Source organism: Myotis daubentonii, chromosome 9 (genome assembly GCF_963259705.1).
Source record: "Myotis daubentonii chromosome 9, mMyoDau2.1, whole genome shotgun sequence".
NCBI classification, from domain to species: domain Eukaryota; kingdom Metazoa; phylum Chordata; class Mammalia; order Chiroptera; family Vespertilionidae; genus Myotis; species Myotis daubentonii.
In genome coordinates, this window is record NC_081848.1 from 62,099,643 (window position 1) to 62,117,324 (window position 17,682).

Here is a 17,682-nt window from a genome sequence, read left to right on the forward strand (position 1 = left end):
ATTGACTTTTACTCCTATATTCCCTATTCTGATTTATGGTACCACCAACCAACTACCTGGCTCCCTGTTCCCAATCTTCTACAGCAAACTTACACATTTTAAATAATCAATTATGTCTCCCTATTAGTCTCAATCTTGTTCCATCCCATAGAATTTGTGCAGTTACTTTTATGAAAAATGAAATTTGAATATGTTAAAGCTGTGTAATAGTTCCAGTCCTACAGGAGGAAATTCAAATTCCTCACCTTGGAATACTATTAGGCACTCTAAGAGAGGGTGTCTGGTTACCGCTCTAGCCTATTTCTCCCTTGCTGTAGTCTAGGTACACTAGATTATTTGAAGTTCTCCTCAAGTGCTGCTCTCTTCCTACTCCACTGCCTTTGTCCTGGAAAGTTCCTCTATTTAATCCAACTAGAAAACTTTTATCTGTTCTAAATATTCAGCACAAATGTCACTTTTCTGTGCTTTCCCTGACAGTCTTAGGCAGAAACGTCTACTCCCTTATTTGAGCCCTCAGTATATGCCACACAACTTTCTATTCCAGCACATATCACAGTGTATTTCCAACTCTGAGTTCTGCTAAGGCAGAGGCCAGATATCCTTCACACTTAACAAGCCACCTGGCACAAAGCAGGTATTCGATACAAGTTTGCTGAGTGAATGAGTTCTAGATTGAAACCATTTATAAAATTCATTTTAAAATTTAAAACAACAAAAAAATGTCTTACGCAAATTACTTGGTTTTCAAGATTCTATCCAGTAACACATAAAAGTGTTGTTTTTTTCAAATGCAAGAAAAAGTCCACATATGGCAAATACCCATCACAATATTAATGCAAAACCAAAAGTTCCAATATGTCAAATAGCATCACAATATTAATGCAAAAAAAGTCCACATATGGCTAATACCCACCATAAGATTGAGTTAAGGCAATAGTTCCTCATATTATTACTGGTGAGAATATTTTTATAAGTTAAATTTCTCTGCTAAGCTAAATGTTAAACTACAAAAATACTTTTCAGAAGAATGAATTAAAGTGATGTATGTTTCATTTTGTTCTATTTTATGTAAGACCATAGTATATCAAGAAGTCTTAAGAGAGCTAGATAAGAATATAAAGTTAAAGCCAAGAAGAGACCAAAGATTCAGTTGGTAGATTTTTGTTTATTTGATGTAAACAAAATCAAAAATCTTTAGAGACAATATGGAATTCCATGAATGAAGAAAAGAATATATGCTAAAATTCAGAATCATAGCAATATAATCAATAAATGACATTTCTTTCTTGCTGGACCAAGAGGATAAGTCTTCTGTAATAAAACTGAATGAGTCAGTGAGAGACAGTAAAATATGTTATAGTTTTGGGGCATCTTAAAGAAAATGCCATAAACTGTGGTAATTCCAAAAGTAAGATATGAATAGTGGTATTAAGTGCCTTGTAAGCATAGAGACATAGCTGGCCTTTTGGACATATCTCTTTCTAGGAAATCAAGATGGCAATTTTGAACGGAAAATTATTATAGGTCTATGAAAGGCACTAGACATTATTTTTTGGCTGAAGATATGCTAACAAAGCACTTGAAATCCAATTAACATGGGCTTTTAACATTTTTCTTTCAAGATATTGGGGGAAAAAAAGAAACGTGCTATAAAGAAAATGCCAAGTGTCCAAAAAATGTCTGACTATTCCACAGGGATAGATAGTTATAAGGGTAAGCAGTGAAACTATTATAAACTCAAATTGTGAGAAATCTGGCATCAATTATAAGAAGCCTGTGGTTTAATAACAAATTGAAAGGATGATTGTCTATAGGGACCATAGCAAGACGTTGAAAGAGAAAGTTTCACAAATGATATGTTATATATGATGACTAAATTTCAATAAAGTTTGCATTTACAATGAAAGTCTACTGAATTCAATAATTTTAGCAAACATGCACCTTAAAATTGGTATTTAGAGGAAAAGGCCAAGTAGATGTTTCTTCTAATGTAAAAACTAAAATCAGACAGGAAAATTAAACCCCAACTGAAGTAATTACCTGTGCAATTATATCCATTCAAAAAACTCCGAAGAATTGGCTTAGTAGTGTGTTCAAAAACTTCTAATTGAGTTGAAGTTTCATCAAAAACAGCATCAAATACAAACTTAAGATCCTTATTTTGTTTCTTTGTAATATCTCGATTTCCAGATTTCTTTCCACGGAAAAAACTGATTTCTTGTTGTTTGGGATCAAAAACTAGAATATGCTTATCCACAACATGGGCCACTTTATGGAATCCAGCTGCCTTTTCCTTTGTGTTCTCAGGACGCACACGAACAACTACTTTCATGTGGTGACACAGGTCTTCTTCAGTGACAGACATGGTTGGTTATCTTGATTCGTTTATATGAACAGCTAAATACCTAAAATTAAAAAGAAACATAAAGTTTTAATATTAGTTCTACATGCCTGCAAAATGACTGGCATGTAGTATTCATTGAAAAAAGATTTTAAGGCTGTTCCACTCACCTGGTAAATGTTACTGGAAATATATAGAGTTGCCTGTTGAACAACATGGGTTTATACTGTGTGGGTTCACTTCTTTGCAGGTTTTTAAAAATAAATACTGTAAATGCATTTTCTCTTCCTTATGATTTTCTAAATAACATTTTTTATCTTACTTTATTATAAGAATATAGTACATAATGCATACAAAATATTGTTAATTGACCTTTTATATTATTGGTAAGATTTCTAGTCAACAGTGGGCTATTAGTAAAGTTTTGGGAGAGTCAAAAGTTACATGCAAAATAAGTCAGACAGAAGTTAGGAACCATATGCTTTTACTCATATGTGAAACATAAAACTGAAAGCAACCAATGAACAAACAAGAAAAAGAAAGAAAAACTCACAGACACAGACAATAATATGGTGGTTACCAGAGGGAAGGGAGTGGGCTGGGGTAAAGTAAAAGGTAAAAGGGGTTAAATATATAGTGACAGAAGATTTGACTTTGGGAGGTGGGCACATAATGCAATATAAGGATTATGTGTCTCAGAACTGTACACTTGAAACCTATATAAATTTATTAACCAAGTTACCCCAATAAATTTAACTTTATTTTTTAAATTATTATTATTTTTTTAAATTAAATCTTTATTGTTCAGATTATTACATTTGTTCCTCTTTTTCCCACCCATAACTCCCCTCCTCCCAGTTCCCGCCCCACCCTCCGCCCTCACTCCCCACCCACTGTCCTCATCCATAGGTGCACGATTTTTGTCCAGTCTCTTCCCGCATCTCCCACACCCCTTTCCCCCCCAAGAATAGTCAGTGCATTCCCTTTCTATGTCCCTGATTATATTATGATCACCAGATTATTTATTCACTTGATTCTTAGATTCACTTGTTGATAGATGCATGTTTGTTGTTCATAATTTGTATCTTTACCTTTTTCTTCTTCTTCCTCTTCTTAAAGGATACCTTTCAGCATTTCATATAATACTGGTTTGGTGGTGATAAACTCCTTTAGCTTTTCCTTATCTGTGAAGCTCTTTATCTGACCTTCAATTCTGAATGATAGCTTTGCTGGATAAAGTAATCTTGATTGTAGGTTCTTGGTATTCATCACTTTGAATATTTCTTGCCATTCCCTTCTGGCCTGCAAAGTTTCTGTTGAGAAATCAGCTGACAGTTGTATGGGTATTCCCTTGTAGGTAACTGAGTTTCTTTCCCTTGCTGCTTTTCAGATTCTCTTTGTCTTTTGCTCTTGGCATTTTAATTATGATGTGTCTTGGTGTGGTCCTCTTTGGATTCCTTTTGTTTGGGGTTCTCTGCGCTTCCTGGACCTGTAAGTCTATTTCTTTCACCAGGTGAGGGAAGTTTTCTGTCATTATTTCTTCAAATAGGTTTTCAATATCTTGCTCTCTCTCATCTTCTGCCACCCCTATAATTCTGATGTTGGTACGCTTGAAGCTGTCCCAGAGGCTCCTTTCACTATCTTCGTATTTTCGGATTCTTTTTTCATTTTGCTTTTCTGGTTGGGTGTTTTTTGCTTCTTCGCATTTCAAATCTTTGCCTTGATTCTTGCGTTCCTCTGGTCTGCTGTTGGGAGTCTGTATAGTATTCGTTATTTCAGTCTGTGTATGCTTAATTTCTAGTTGGTTCTTCATCATAACATTGAGGGTCTCATTAGATTTCTTGAGGATCTCACTACATTTATCGGCGGCTTCTAGACAGTTCTTAAGAGACCTTAAAAGTGTGGTTCTGAACTCAATATCCTCCAGTGACAGTTTTGTCCTGTTTCTTTGTCTCCGCATTTTTTATGCTTTCTTGGTGCACCCCCTAGTGGTCTTTGTGCGCAGTCTTGTTGTAGTTAAGCCTTGATTGTTGTTGGCAATACCGGGGGTGATTTGACCTCCAGGCTAACTGGCTATGAGAGTCTGCTGTGTCTGCAGTGGGAGAGCTTCTGTGCTGGATCTCTAGGGAGGTGCTAATCCAGTGTTTGCCTGAGGCTATCCGGCAAATGGCTCTGTGCAGGGCTTGGGCAGGGCGGGTCCCCGGGGGAGCGAGCAGTTATGGCTGCTCTCAGTCCTGTCCCTAAGGGCTCTGCCTCATAGAGTCCCAGCAACCGCTGCAAACCTCGGAGAGAAAGCTGCCTTCGAGTTCCGACCGAAGCCAGACAGGTCCCGCTTCTCCCGTTTGAGTCTGGGTCCCTAGAGACTGGCCCGGATCTGGAGCTCAGAGTCTGAAACTCCCTCCCGATTGAAAACAACAACCTCGCCCTCCGCCTCCAGCCCGCTCTGCGTGCACTCCGCACCTTAGTATTTCACTTCAGCACTGTGCCTCCTCTGAGTCTGTGTGATATTCTCTTTCCTCCTAGTTGTAGAATTTCCACCCAGCCAGCCTTCCTGTGGTTCTGGATGATGTCCGTTCCGTCTTTTATTTATTTTTTGAAGTGGTTGTTCGAGGCAGCAATCTCCGGCGTTAACCTATGCCGCCATCTTGGTTTCCTCCCTCTGATTTTTCTCCCAATAAATTTAACTTTAAAAAGGAAAACAGTTATGTGCAAATTTTGAAAGGCATGGGGGGGGGGGGGGGGACAGTGCCCTAAACCTCTGCTTTGTTCAATGGTCAAGTGTGTGTTTGTGCATGTATGCACACATTTGTTTATTTGTTTAACTCCTTGGTTCAAAATCTTCCAACAGTTCTTCATCTCATTCAGAGTACAAGTTAAGTTCATTAATGGCCTACATCTTTCACCTTGTTTTATTGCTCACTCTATTCCAGCTAATATACCAAGCACCCCATAGGTCTTTCTATTAGCCATTCTCTCTTTTGCCAAGTACAGAACTAATTCCTTCACTTCTGTCAAGTACTTGCTCTATTGCTGCTCTCCTAACCTCATTAACATTGCCAACCTAATTCCTAATCACTCTTATCCTGCTTTATTTTTTTCCAAAGTGCTTACTATCTCCTAATAGATTGTGTGTGTGTGTGTGTGTGTGTTTTAAACTTATTTTTTTACACCTGCAATCATTAATGTACTCTAAATTCACATCATTATAGAACAGTGACTAGGATCTATATTCAGAGCTAGGATCCCTGAATAAAGCATGGGTATACACCATCTCCATCACCTTCATATCTGGGTTTGCTAATTGATTTATCCTTGGAATTATTTTTAACCCAATGGGTCTGTGAAACACAGGTAGAGACCAGCCTGGTTGTTTCAATTTCCACTGCCTAGAAGCTTGCAGCCAAGATCACATTTACTAAAAATAGTTCACAAACCAAGGCTCTGCCTTCATTACCTTGATATAATTCTGAGAGATCCTTTCCTATTCATTCCCATGACCCAAACTAAAATAGTGCTGGAGTCATTGTAAAAAAAATAATAAAAAATCAAAGCTAGATTTCTGGGTAGCCTCCCAGTAATTGTATTTGGTTTAGCTGAAGTGTTTAAGTTTAAGGGAAGGGTCTAATATTTCAGGTAAAAGGATTTATCATGGTTTCACACATACATGCCAGTTTTTGCATTGTGACATAATCTAATCACTCTCACTGCTGTGGAGATAAAATACTATAGGGAATAGAGATTAACCAAGTAACTGTAGTAATATAGACAAGAGATGATGTTGTAACTCAGAACAGGGTGGTGGTTAGGTTCTGGATGTATGCTAAAGGTCAAGACAATAGAATGTCCTGATAGACAGATGCGGGGTATGAGAGAAAATGGATTCAAGAATAACTCCAAAGTTCTTGGCCTGGGGTTGGGAAAAAATGGAATAGCCATTAACTGGGATGATAATAAGAGAGAGTAGAGCAGGTTTTGGAGCAGAAGATCAGTTCAGTTCTAGATATCTTAAATCTGAAAATGCTAATAGGCATCCAGGTGGAAATGTTGAGGCAGTGGGAAGCCAAGTTAAGAAAGTAAAGCTGCATCAATCAGACCACCAAACCTCAGAGGGAATGTAGGGGAGGACGGGGAAAAGAGGAAGAGATCAACCAAAGGACTTGTATGCATGCATATAGCCTACCAATGGGCACAGACACCAGGGGGGTGAGGGCATGAGTAGGTGGGGTGGAGAGGCAATAGGGGGATAAAGACACATATATAATACTTTAATCAATAATAATTTTAAAAAAGTAAAGCTATCCTCAGAGTCTTAATGCCATTTGAAGCTTTTAGAAGTTTTTAAATCTTCAAATGGCAGTAAGATTTGAAGACCTTAAGGAACACCTTTAAATCAAGGAGGAAGGAATGATCAATTGTGTTAAATACTGCTAATGTGTTCAATATTTAACCATGGGATTTAGTAAAACAGAGGCCAATGAGAAGAGCAATTTTGGGGGAATGGTGGGACAAAAGACTGAATGGGAGAAGATTCAAAGAGTGGATAAAGAAATTACTACTAGAAACTACTACTGCAAAATGTGAGCAAAGAAATGGTGTGGGTGGAGGGGGAAGAAGGGTTAAAAGGAGAAATTTCATTTGTGTGTGTGTGTGTTTTTTAATGGAAAAATAACAGCAGTGAGATAGCTAAAATATGTCATAAAACCATATACTTTTGGAAAGAATTCAAATAAGGCCAAAAGCAATCTAAAAGCAGAAGACAGTGGACACAGCACTCCCATTTTAGGACTCTGTCCTTCTCCAAAAATAGAATGCTAAAGACGAAAGATGGTCATTTGGATTCTAACAGTCAGGTCCCAAGTGAATTACTACTCTGCTCTTTCTGTCTCGCCAAGTCCCACAAAGCACCTATAGCTCATTTCTATGACCTTGGTCAAGTTACTTAACCTCCCTGAATCTCAGGTTTCTCATTTGTGTAAAGGAGAGAATACCTCATAATACTGTTGTAAAGGTTAAAGGACATAACAGGTATTAAGGCATTCAATAAACGTCAATTCTCTTCACTATCTGTCCCCACTCATGCCTCTTGTTCCCAAAGATACTGGTCCATCTTTTTAATGATTCCCAATAAGCTTATGACTGGCACTTTGGGTAGAATAATTCTTCCTTGTTTAGAACTGCCCCATGCATTAGAGTATGTTTAGTATTTCTGACCTCTGCCTATTAAAGGCTAGTAGAATCCCACATTTCTTATGATACCCAAAACTAACCTCCATACACATTTCTAAATCTTTTAAAAGTATTCAACAATGCTTTGACTTTAACTGATAAACTTTTTAAAAATGACAGATAATATGTACATCTATGAAATGGTTAGCCAAGCATATAAGACATTAGGTGATTATTTCAAAACAGAACTTAGAACCTCCAGGATGGAAGGTAAATCTTGCTAATTAACGAACTAATGAATTCAATAAGTTAATTTTTAGATGTTGGAGCCAGACAGCCTAGTTTAAAATTCCAGCTCTACTACTTACTGGCCATAACTGTGGGCAAGTTACTTAAATGCCTTATGGCTCAGTTTCCTCATTTGTAAAATGGGACTAATAATACCTACTTCATAGAATTGTTGTGAGGATTAAGCACTTAGAATAATGTCTGTCACAGAGTATACCACTGCAAATGTTTGCTACTAACAATATTATTTTAATATACAGTGCAGTAAGGGAAACAGATTATTAACAATATAGTGACACAAAAGATAAAGGTTTAACTGTGCCAAGTGTTTTAAAGTAAAGGTGAAAAGTGCTATGTAAAAGTATAATGGGGTACTGATATAGTTAGAAAGCTTCCTAGAGGAAGTGATGAGTTGAGAGCTGAGGGATGGATCATTATTAACTAGGTAAAAAAAAAAAAAGCATTTCAAGAAGGAAAACTAATCATACATTCAGTAAATATTTACTGAGTGCCTTCTATGTGCTAGGTATTTCTCTGGGCCCTAGGATAAAGAGGGTCAGCAGTGTATGTGTGGGCTCCTATTTTAGGATAGGGCAGTTGAAATAAGCTTATGTAGTGGGGTGACTTTACAGAAACTCAATAATGAGTGAGAAAGTAAGTGCCTATGGCAAAAATATTTCAGGCAGCAGGTTCAAGAGCTTATGGTAGAAAACATAAGCTCTTGTGCAGTGGACATAACTGGCTGCATGGTCAATTTTCTTAAATTTTGTTTCTTCTAGTTTAGTTTTAGATAATTGTAACTTTTTCTATAGCATCTAAAGAGATCTCAATTTACCTTTTTTTGCTCAGTAGTGATGCAGCAAAAGAGAAGGGAGAAGATTGCATTCAGATATAAAACTGGATTAGGGTGGGGTCAGATTTAGAAGATCTTGAATGCAAGGTTATAGCTTAGATTTGATTGAAAATTTAATTAGGAATTATTGAAGATATTTTAGAAGGCAACAGATCCTATTCAAGAACATTTCAAGAAGAAATTATGACAATTACCTAAAGGATAGTTTAAGAAGTATGGCAAATGCAACTTTGTTTTAAACTTGTTATAGACTAAGAAAGACATCATCTTAATTTTTAAAGTATCATATTTACCCTAATTTGTCAAAACAAATGAGTGAATATAATTTTCATACTAAAAATACCTAAAGTCAGAAGAAACAAACAAACAAACAAACAAATAACCTAAAGTCAACAAAATCACCAAAATGTAAAAATTTGTCTATGTTTAAATATACTGATGCCTTCAGGGATTGATGAGGTTGCTCTTATACTAATACATGATGCCTGCTTTCTTTTCTAACATGGCTAAGTACAAGAGATGGAGATCTAGTTGATTCTGAATAAGGCACATAGAAAGCAAATTACTTAAGCCATGTTTATTAATTGGCAAAAGAATAAATATTGTTATCTGACAATAATCTGTTGATTCCAAAATACTTTTCAAATGACAATTCAATTCTGTCATATTTACTAAGTGATATTGATTGGATAGAATCAAAAGAGCAAGCTGATGGGATTTCATTGTTGGAACTAAAACATTAAGGAGAAACACTTCCAATACCCTTGTTCATATAGAAGAAAGGTATTTGTCTAGTCTAGAGAGAAAATAATATAAAAGAGTAAAAAGGAGCTAATGAAGGGGCTTTTTGTTCCCAATCTATAAAATGATAAGGTTGCACTATATGATATCGAAGGTCCTTTTTCTAGCTCTAAAGTTTTATAATTATTGCATATGACAAGATATAACAGCTAATGAAGGTGTATTTTTTTAATTTTTATATCCCTAACTTCTTGTACTGACTAAACTAGACACATAAATAGACACAGAATCCAAGAAAGCAATTTACCCATTTAGAGACAAACATACAATATATTTCTCTAACAGAATGAACATATTACAGTAGGGTACAATGATTGGCAATAACAGGCAATTACAATGAGGACCCCGAGGCACAAATTTTGAAAAATGTGCCAAATTTCTTTTCATACAAAATCAGGAAAATGAGATGATGTTTCATGCTAATCAGTGACAGAGCTTAAAATGTCACTTGAAAAGGGTAACATTCAATTTTCTGGGAGTTTCACTTACATGGAACAGCTCATTTCTCTGCTATATTTAATGAAGAGGTGTTAAAAACTAATTCTCTTCAATAATTGCAAGATAATATAAATTGTGTTGAACGGGGGCAATCCTTAACTTTAACTAACTACCATTCACTCTAGGTAAAGTATAAGCCAATTAAGTTAAAAGATTCACCCCCAATTATACATAAATACAATAATATTTTTAGTTCATTGACTGTATGTACTGATGCCTTCTTCAAAAGCAGATTACTTTATGAATCTTATGTCATTCCCCCTGCTCTAAATTCTTCAATGACTTCCCAACATAAGAATAAAATGTACTCTTTACCATGTCCTGTAGATTCTACACCGTCTACTTAGACCGTTTCTTCAAATGTTCTCTTCCTTGGTTACTCTGCTTCAGTCACACTGTCCTTCTTAGTGTCCCTAAAAAAATTTCAGTCTTGTCCTGTCCTCATTGCCTTCACACTTTCTCTTCTCTTTGCCTGGAAGGTTCTCCCTTTAAATATCTGCAAATCTTAATCCCTCAGTTCATCATTTAGATCTCTCTCTATTCAAATGGCACTTTACAGAAGCTTTCCCTCAAGATTGCATTCAAAATAGTATTTCTGCCCTTGCCTCATCCATCTCTTACTTACTTTATTTATTTTCTTAGCATCTAGACTAACTGGAAAATAGATGTTTTATTTGATTACATACTTATTGTTTCCTCTCTAGAATGTCAACACTGTGAGAGTATGGTCTTCATTTGTACCCCAGACCCTAGAACAGGGCTTGTCAAATATTTAGGATTCAATACATATTGAATAAACGAATGCAGTTTTTTACTGATACATGTGCTAAAAAACAAGTGCAGAATAGTGGACTCGGCACACAATCATTTGTATGTTTAAAAGTTACATACTGTTTGTGTATGCATGGACTCTGAGGGAGAGAACACAGAAATTGATAATGCCAGTTGCCCCATGGTGAGGAAATATAAAGGTCTGGGTGACGGGCAGGCTTGCTTTCTACTTTATATTCTTTTTTGCTGTTTGAATTTTAAATGCAAAATTTCAAAAACAAAACAAAACAAAAATTAAGTTTACCTTAAACACAACTATCCTTTAATAACAAGTTCTATTTATGAAATACTTTCTATTGAGCTCTTATTCTACAGACAGACATTCTAAGCAATTTACATGCTTCTCATTTAATCCCCACAACAATCCTATGATATAGGTATATTATTAACATTCCTATCTTACACAGGAAAAAAACTAGTTAGGGAGAGATTACGTTAACTGGCAAAAGTCACACTATTGGAAGCACAAGACATGAGATTTGAACACAGACTAACTAAATCTAAAACTCAAGAATTTAATTGCCATTCTTCCTGATATCAATACATAATACACAAACTTTCTTACAGAAGTTTAAAAAATATGTATTTGCCTACTTTTGATAGAAACCTTAGGGTAGTACAGGAGCTCTTGAATACATGTTGAAATAAAACAAAGTTTATGCTTTCTCTATGCTTGTTGGATTATCACAGTTTCTATTCTCTCCAAATATACCATGAATTGAGAACTCTTGGATTAGGTCTACACAGTGATATTTAGTAATCACAAACAACAATGACTATTATTTGAAGACACTGTATATATATCAGGCATTATGGTAAACATTTGACATTCACTATCTCATTCAATCCTTAAAATAATCATATATAAGGTAGATTCTATTATTGTCACCATTTTACAAAAAACAGAGACCTAGCTTTAGAATAAGTAATTCTGCCAAGATGACGTAACTAGTAAGTGAGGAGTCAGAATGTGGATCCAGATCCAAATCCAAAGTCAATGTTCTGAACAACAATGCTCTACTGGAATTGGAACAGAATGCTTTCAAACCATGAAACAGAAACGTTGCACAAATCATCTTGAATGTGGAATGATAGAGTTAACTCAAACCTGAATTAGATTCAGATTCAACAAACAGTTTTTAGGACCAGGAATGATCTCCACACTATCATTTACTGTCTCTAGGCAACTTAAACCTCTTTTTGGAAATAACTTTAGTGTTAGAGCCACTGCTTCTACTAACTTATATGCATCAGGGAACGAATTTCACATGCAGGGGAGGGTGGCACTGACTGACATCTGGGCTATTTTTCCCCCTCCTAGTTTTTATAGAGTTGATAGCATAAAAATAATTTTATGTGCACCTTCATCGATTCAGAGTATATTTTTAGTGGGACAAGAGGCACTTTTTTAAAACGAAAATTTCATATGCTTCTAAGTACTTGTTCAAAAACAGAAGAGACATTAATCGCTACAATTAAAGGCAAATAATCTTTGTACTGAAATACAATTATTACAAAATAACAGAAACTTACATAACAAGCCCTGTATAGTCTTTGAATCTTATATTCTCTAGCACCAAAGTTCATTTACTAGTATACCTCCCAAAATTCAAGGTGGCGGAATAACACTTCCAACTAAAACCTGTAGAATGCCCAACACAGTCTACCTGATTGTTAGCTGTTAACCTAAGTTACAGATTATGCAGCAAAATTATTCATGTCTGGTCCAATCTCCTAAAAGGCGGTCAGCTTTGACCTCTATGTAATTGAGTGCCCAAAGGAGTCTTGCACAGACGTTAGAAGGGCCGATTCTCAGAGCTCCATGTCCCTTTCATTTACAACTTGCCAAGCAGTCTGATCTCTTCCATACCTCATCTGATCCTCAGCAATCCGTTAGGCAGTGCTGGCAGGTCTAACCTTGACGCTCTGGCCTCCAGGCAGGGTCTCCATGGATTTTTGCCCGTCTAACTGCAGAACCTCACGGGGAAAAAGTTTATACATTAGGGAACCAAGGTTCCTCATCTGACAGGGATGCCCAGTCACTTTCACATCTGTGTCTGAGACAAAACACTCTGAATTTGGGGTGCGGAGGTCACTTTACACTGTCAAAGTGCTGGGCAGAAAGTGCTCTGCCGAAGTCTGGGAAAGGGGCCAGGATGCCCTTTAAAACTTGGACTTCCTCGGAATTTAAGGCAGGAGATCCCAGCCCTTCCTGCGGAGCAGTCGTGGGCTTCCGATCACACAGAGCCAGGCGCTTAGGGGTTCTCCAGTTTCCTCTTCCTTTAGCTTTCTCCCCAGGGATCCTAACCACCTCCACCCTCACCCTCACCCTCCATTCAACGCTTTCCAGTTTGTTAAAAAGCCAGCCCACCTGGTCTTCCACGTGTGAGGCGGCGGGACCCTTCCGCGTCCGACAAGACAGGTCATCAAAGAGCGCGTCCCGAGAGCAGCTTTCTCTAGAGTTCCTCTCCCTCGCATCCGGCCCCAAAGAGGATCCCGCAACTCTTCACTTTCCTATCAGCCTCCCGGCGACTCAAACTCAACCAAGAGATTCAAACCCAAGCCAGCTTCCCCAGCGCCCCGTTTCATTGGCTGCCGTCTTCGTGACGCCATCACGTCGGACGTTGCCGCGGCGCGCTGCAGCGGGGCGCTGCCGCTGGGCTCCAAAAGCCTCAGCCGCGCGACTCAGCGGAAGCCGCCAGGACTCGCGTCTCCTTGGCAACGCACGCGGCTGTTTCCGGAGGCGGTGGCCGAGGTGGGCGGGGCCAGGCCGGAACTGCAGGTGGGAGTCAGCCACCTGGGAGTCTCAGGCCGCCTTCTGAAGCCGGGGGCGCGAGGCTGGGTCCCAGGGTTCAGGGTGTGAGTGAGAAGGGTGTAGGCCTGGGTTGGTGGGTGCCCTCTGCTAGAGGGAGAGGCAGAGTCTGTTGGGTGTGGATTAATCGGTTCTGGGTGTTTATTTTCTCCACTGACCAGTGAGGCCTGCAAAGGCACAGGTCCCAAGCCACTGTCACTTGGACCAAAGCCTGATCAATAAGCCTCAATTAATTAAAAGTCCAGGGCTTTAGGTTTGAGGCCCTAGGCTTCGTCTCCCTGGACTCCCAGGCCTACTCTCTTTGGCGCCGACTGTGAAACCATTTGGTGTTTTACATTTCTTTCTAATGATGGCATTTCAAAATAAATTCATTTAAACTTATTGGCCTATTCATTATTGGATGCAATAGTTTTTCGTTTTGTTTTTTAAGTACTAGGTTTTATGTATTGTTTCAGAATGTACACTTTAAAAGGAAAAAAAAAAATGCCTGGATATAAGGGGAAATATGTTTGCTAAGATAATTTGTCGTCAGGAAATTTTTAATAGTATGATGTGAATTTCATTGTTGTCCTTTATATTATTACCATTATTGTATCTGTTTATTCAGCAATTGTTGGTTGTAGATTGTAGGGACATAATAGTGCACAACTGTGTTAATATCCCTACCCTCTTGGAGCTTATATCTGGGTGATTCACTATCACCATATAAATAGGATGGCACAACCCCAGTGCAGAGTATTATAAGTAAAACAATGTCTGGAAAACCCCTATAAAGTGGACATTTACTTCTTATGGAAGAAAATCAGAAGCGCTGTACATTGTATATGATGCATGTTATATGATTGGTTTTGAACAGAGGATAAAGCACCAATAAAGCTATTAATTACTGGCTGTATTACATATATCTTAGCAAATGCAATAGTGTTTGTGTGTGTGTGTATGTATGTGTGATGCTGAGTTTAATAATAAAACTAACAAGTCTTTTTTAAAAAATTCACATACGCACTCACTCTATAGTTCTTTATCTTTGATGTCCCAGGCATTTTATTAACTTTACATATGTTATGTCATTTAATTCTCAAAACAGCCCATGGGATGTGGGTATTATTTATTTTATTGAAGTGAAAACTGAAGTTTTCAGGAAATCCCTAAAGGAAAATACTTTTCTTGAACTGTACAAACCAGCTAATTCAGAATTGAGTAATTTGTCTCTGAAATACTTTCCAGATTGAGGGATATTAAGATGCTATCTCAAAAAAAAAAAGATGCTATCTTAATAGAAAGTGAAAAAGGTGTTTTACCAATTTCTTGTAAAATTGCATTGGTCACTGATGACTGAGAAAATAGCTATCTTAAATTTCGTCGTTTTTGACACACATTGTATAAGGCTTATCCATCTAACAGGTGTTTCCACGCCTACTCTAGGTACTTATTTTAATTTAAAGTTTTGCCTTACACTGCCATTAAGCAGTATTCAGATGAGCTCCGTATTTTTAAGGAATGTATATTTAGTTAAAACAGATCAATTTTAACATTGTAATCAATGCCATTACTGTGCCAGCTCTCGTTAGTTTGGCAAGACATTAAGGATTATAACAGAAAGCATAAACAATGAACTTATTTTGTATGGAAATGAAGGAAAAAGACCAAAACTTCAGAAACATATAGTGCTCAGGAGCCAGAAATTCCCGCCTTTTAAAGAAACGGGTGTATAGCTAATTTCCATGTTATTTAAACACAGACATTTAACATAGGCTTGTAGTAAAATGAAGAGTGGAGACCAGTATAAAATGGAAAGTTAGATTTAAAGTTGCATCTGACATTAAAAAAAAAAAAGTAAAAAGTGAATTAAATCCTGGCTTTGCTAGGGTCTTATTTACCAACTCCCGTCCTCCTCCCTCTCCCCACAAAGGAACAACATTTGGAAACTCCAGCGCCTGCAACACCCTTGGGCAGCTGGGGCTGGAAGCAGCGGAACCAAAGGCGCACGTTCCTCGGTTGTGGGCGGGACACAGACCCGAGCTGTCCGTCTTTTCAAGTTTCCCCCCGGGGCTGGGACGGAGGCGTGCAACCAGTTCAGGTTCCCCGTAGTGGTCACCGGTGGCCCGGGCTAGAGGCCACCTGAGGAATCTTCGTTCTTCAGGTGAGGAGAAGGTGGTCGAGTCCCGGGAGCTCCCCCCACGCCTTTGGGGAACTTCCAGAGGTCGCCCCACTCGCCCCGGACAAAGGAAACACACGCCCCTGCCCCCACTTGTACCGCTTCCTCTGCTCCCCGCTCATTCATTCAGAGTTCAGAACTTTCTACACAGTGTTACCTCGTCCGAGTGTAATTCTTAGGCCACAGGATGCCTTTTTTTTACCCTTCTCTTTAGAACTTTCACTTTCTCTGCGTTCCGGTGCCAGTGTCCGGGTTCAGGAATTAAGTTTTCAAAAGTTTTCTCTGCGGGGAAAACTGACTGCGATGATGGCAGCGGTTAGGCCCACTGAGGAAGGAGTATCGCTCACCTTTGTGCTTCGACCATTAAGAGAGTAACCGGCCCGATTCCGTGGTCTCAAACTGCTAGGCTGAACTTTGCTGGCAAAGGGAAGTTAAATGGCTTAGGAAGCCACGGACTGGGCCAGGTTTCCGGACCCCCTGCTTCCTTGCTGGGACCAGAGGGTACACATGTTGCCTTAAATCATGTTGGGGATGGCTGGTTCCTGGAGGACCGCCCCAGTGCGTTTGGGGTTCTGGTAGGAGACGGGGCTGCAGAGGACAGAGAAGGAACTTTGGCGTTTACCTCCTTGCAAGGTGTTCAAGGAAACACCCAAAGAAGAAAAGTACTGTGGCCCTTACTCCATGTTAACCCATTTTAGTAGCCAATTGATGCATAATCAAACCCTAAGGCTTTGTATTTTGAACATAGTTGAGTAAATAGAAATTGAATATAGAAGAAAAGAATTAATTGCTGGCAAAGGCAGCATTTTTTTTTCCTATCGTACTTGCTTTGTCCCAGGTGGTTCTGATTCCTATATTAGAATTGATGTTTTGTTTTTTAAACATTATTGAAGTCTGGACATACAGTTTAGATTGTTTAAATACTCCAGATTGCACTCTTTAGACCTATATATTGTATGTCCTCTGTTGGGTACCCCACAGTACACTGTATTTCCAGGTGGAGTAGGACCAAGCAATAGAATATTGGCTCCTTAAAAAAACAAAAGAATATAATTTATGAGATACCACAATACTTAGTCAATATAATTAAAGTGCTCTTCAGTTACCTAAGTGTATTAAATAGAGCCAGTGGTCTCTATGTTTATAGCATAGAGGTTAAAATGACAGGCTCTGGGGATAGAATGCTGAAGTTAACACTTCTAGCTTTATGGCTCTACAGCTATCTGACCTTTTCACACAGTGTTTATTTATTTTCCTCATCTTTACAATGGGAATAATAGTTCCTACCTCTAAGAGTAGTAAGGATTGAATGAGTTAGTACATGTGGTGTGTTTAAAATTATTAATGGTACTTAGTAAGTGCTCAATAAATATGAGCTTTTATTTTGTAAAAAATGTAAGAAATACTAAGTTAAAGGGTGGTTGAGTTTACTTGTATACACTTTCTGGCAAACAAAGCATAATTATTCATTTGGCTAATTTGTTATTGCTGAACAATCTAGTTTTACTTAAAACTTATTTCATATATATATACATATATAATTTTTATGTATATATATACATATATAATTATATATATATACATATACATAATATATATATAATTTTTTTGCCATATATTTCCTGTGCCACATTTGCCACATAATTCTGTGTATTATGAATTTGGTAAAGTTGACATGTTATCCTCAAGGTAACATCTTGTTGATATTATATTTACATAATATTAAATATGTACAGATAGGTATATTTATATTTCTTTAGTTATTACATGTGATTAGCTTTGTAACATTATTCTTCATTTTCTATTGCAAAACTGAAGAAAAGCATATTTAAGTGGGATTTATGTGTTTTTTTAAGTATTTCGAGAAAGTGTTTTTTTTTGTAAGGTTGGTCACACAAATGAAATTTTCTAAAGCAAACTGATAAAAATGTTAA

At 37.7% G+C, this 17,682-nt stretch overlaps 2 protein-coding genes across 5 annotated transcripts in view; one reads left to right on the top strand and one right to left on the bottom strand.

The window, feature by feature from the left end:
• Positions 1-13,357, bottom strand: part of KIF18A (kinesin family member 18A) — an 81,161-nt gene extending 67,804 nt beyond the window's left edge. Inside the window, exons 1-3 of one of the 2 annotated variants that reach the window (XM_059709177.1) lie at positions 13,150-13,357; positions 12,649-12,746; positions 2,041-2,405 (exon numbers count right to left, since the gene is read on the bottom strand). In XM_059709177.1, coding sequence (XP_059565160.1) covers positions 2,041-2,365 — 325 coding nt within the window. In that variant the 5' untranslated portion in view covers positions 2,366-2,405; positions 12,649-12,746; positions 13,150-13,357. Of the gene's footprint in view, positions 1-2,040; positions 2,406-12,648; positions 12,756-13,149 lie in introns of both variants that reach the window. The other variant, XM_059709178.1, reaches the window with a different exon arrangement.
• A 90-nt stretch (positions 13,358-13,447) lies between these two features.
• METTL15 (methyltransferase 15, mitochondrial 12S rRNA N4-cytidine) overlaps positions 13,448-17,682 on the top strand; it is a 193,495-nt gene continuing 189,260 nt past the window's right edge. For 2 of the 3 annotated variants that reach the window (XM_059709180.1, XM_059709183.1), the window contains exons 1-2: positions 13,453-13,560; positions 15,503-15,733. The gene's annotated coding sequence lies outside the window, so the exon portion shown is untranslated. Of the gene's footprint in view, positions 13,561-15,502; positions 15,734-17,682 lie in introns of all 3 variants that reach the window. The other variant, XM_059709181.1, reaches the window with a different exon arrangement.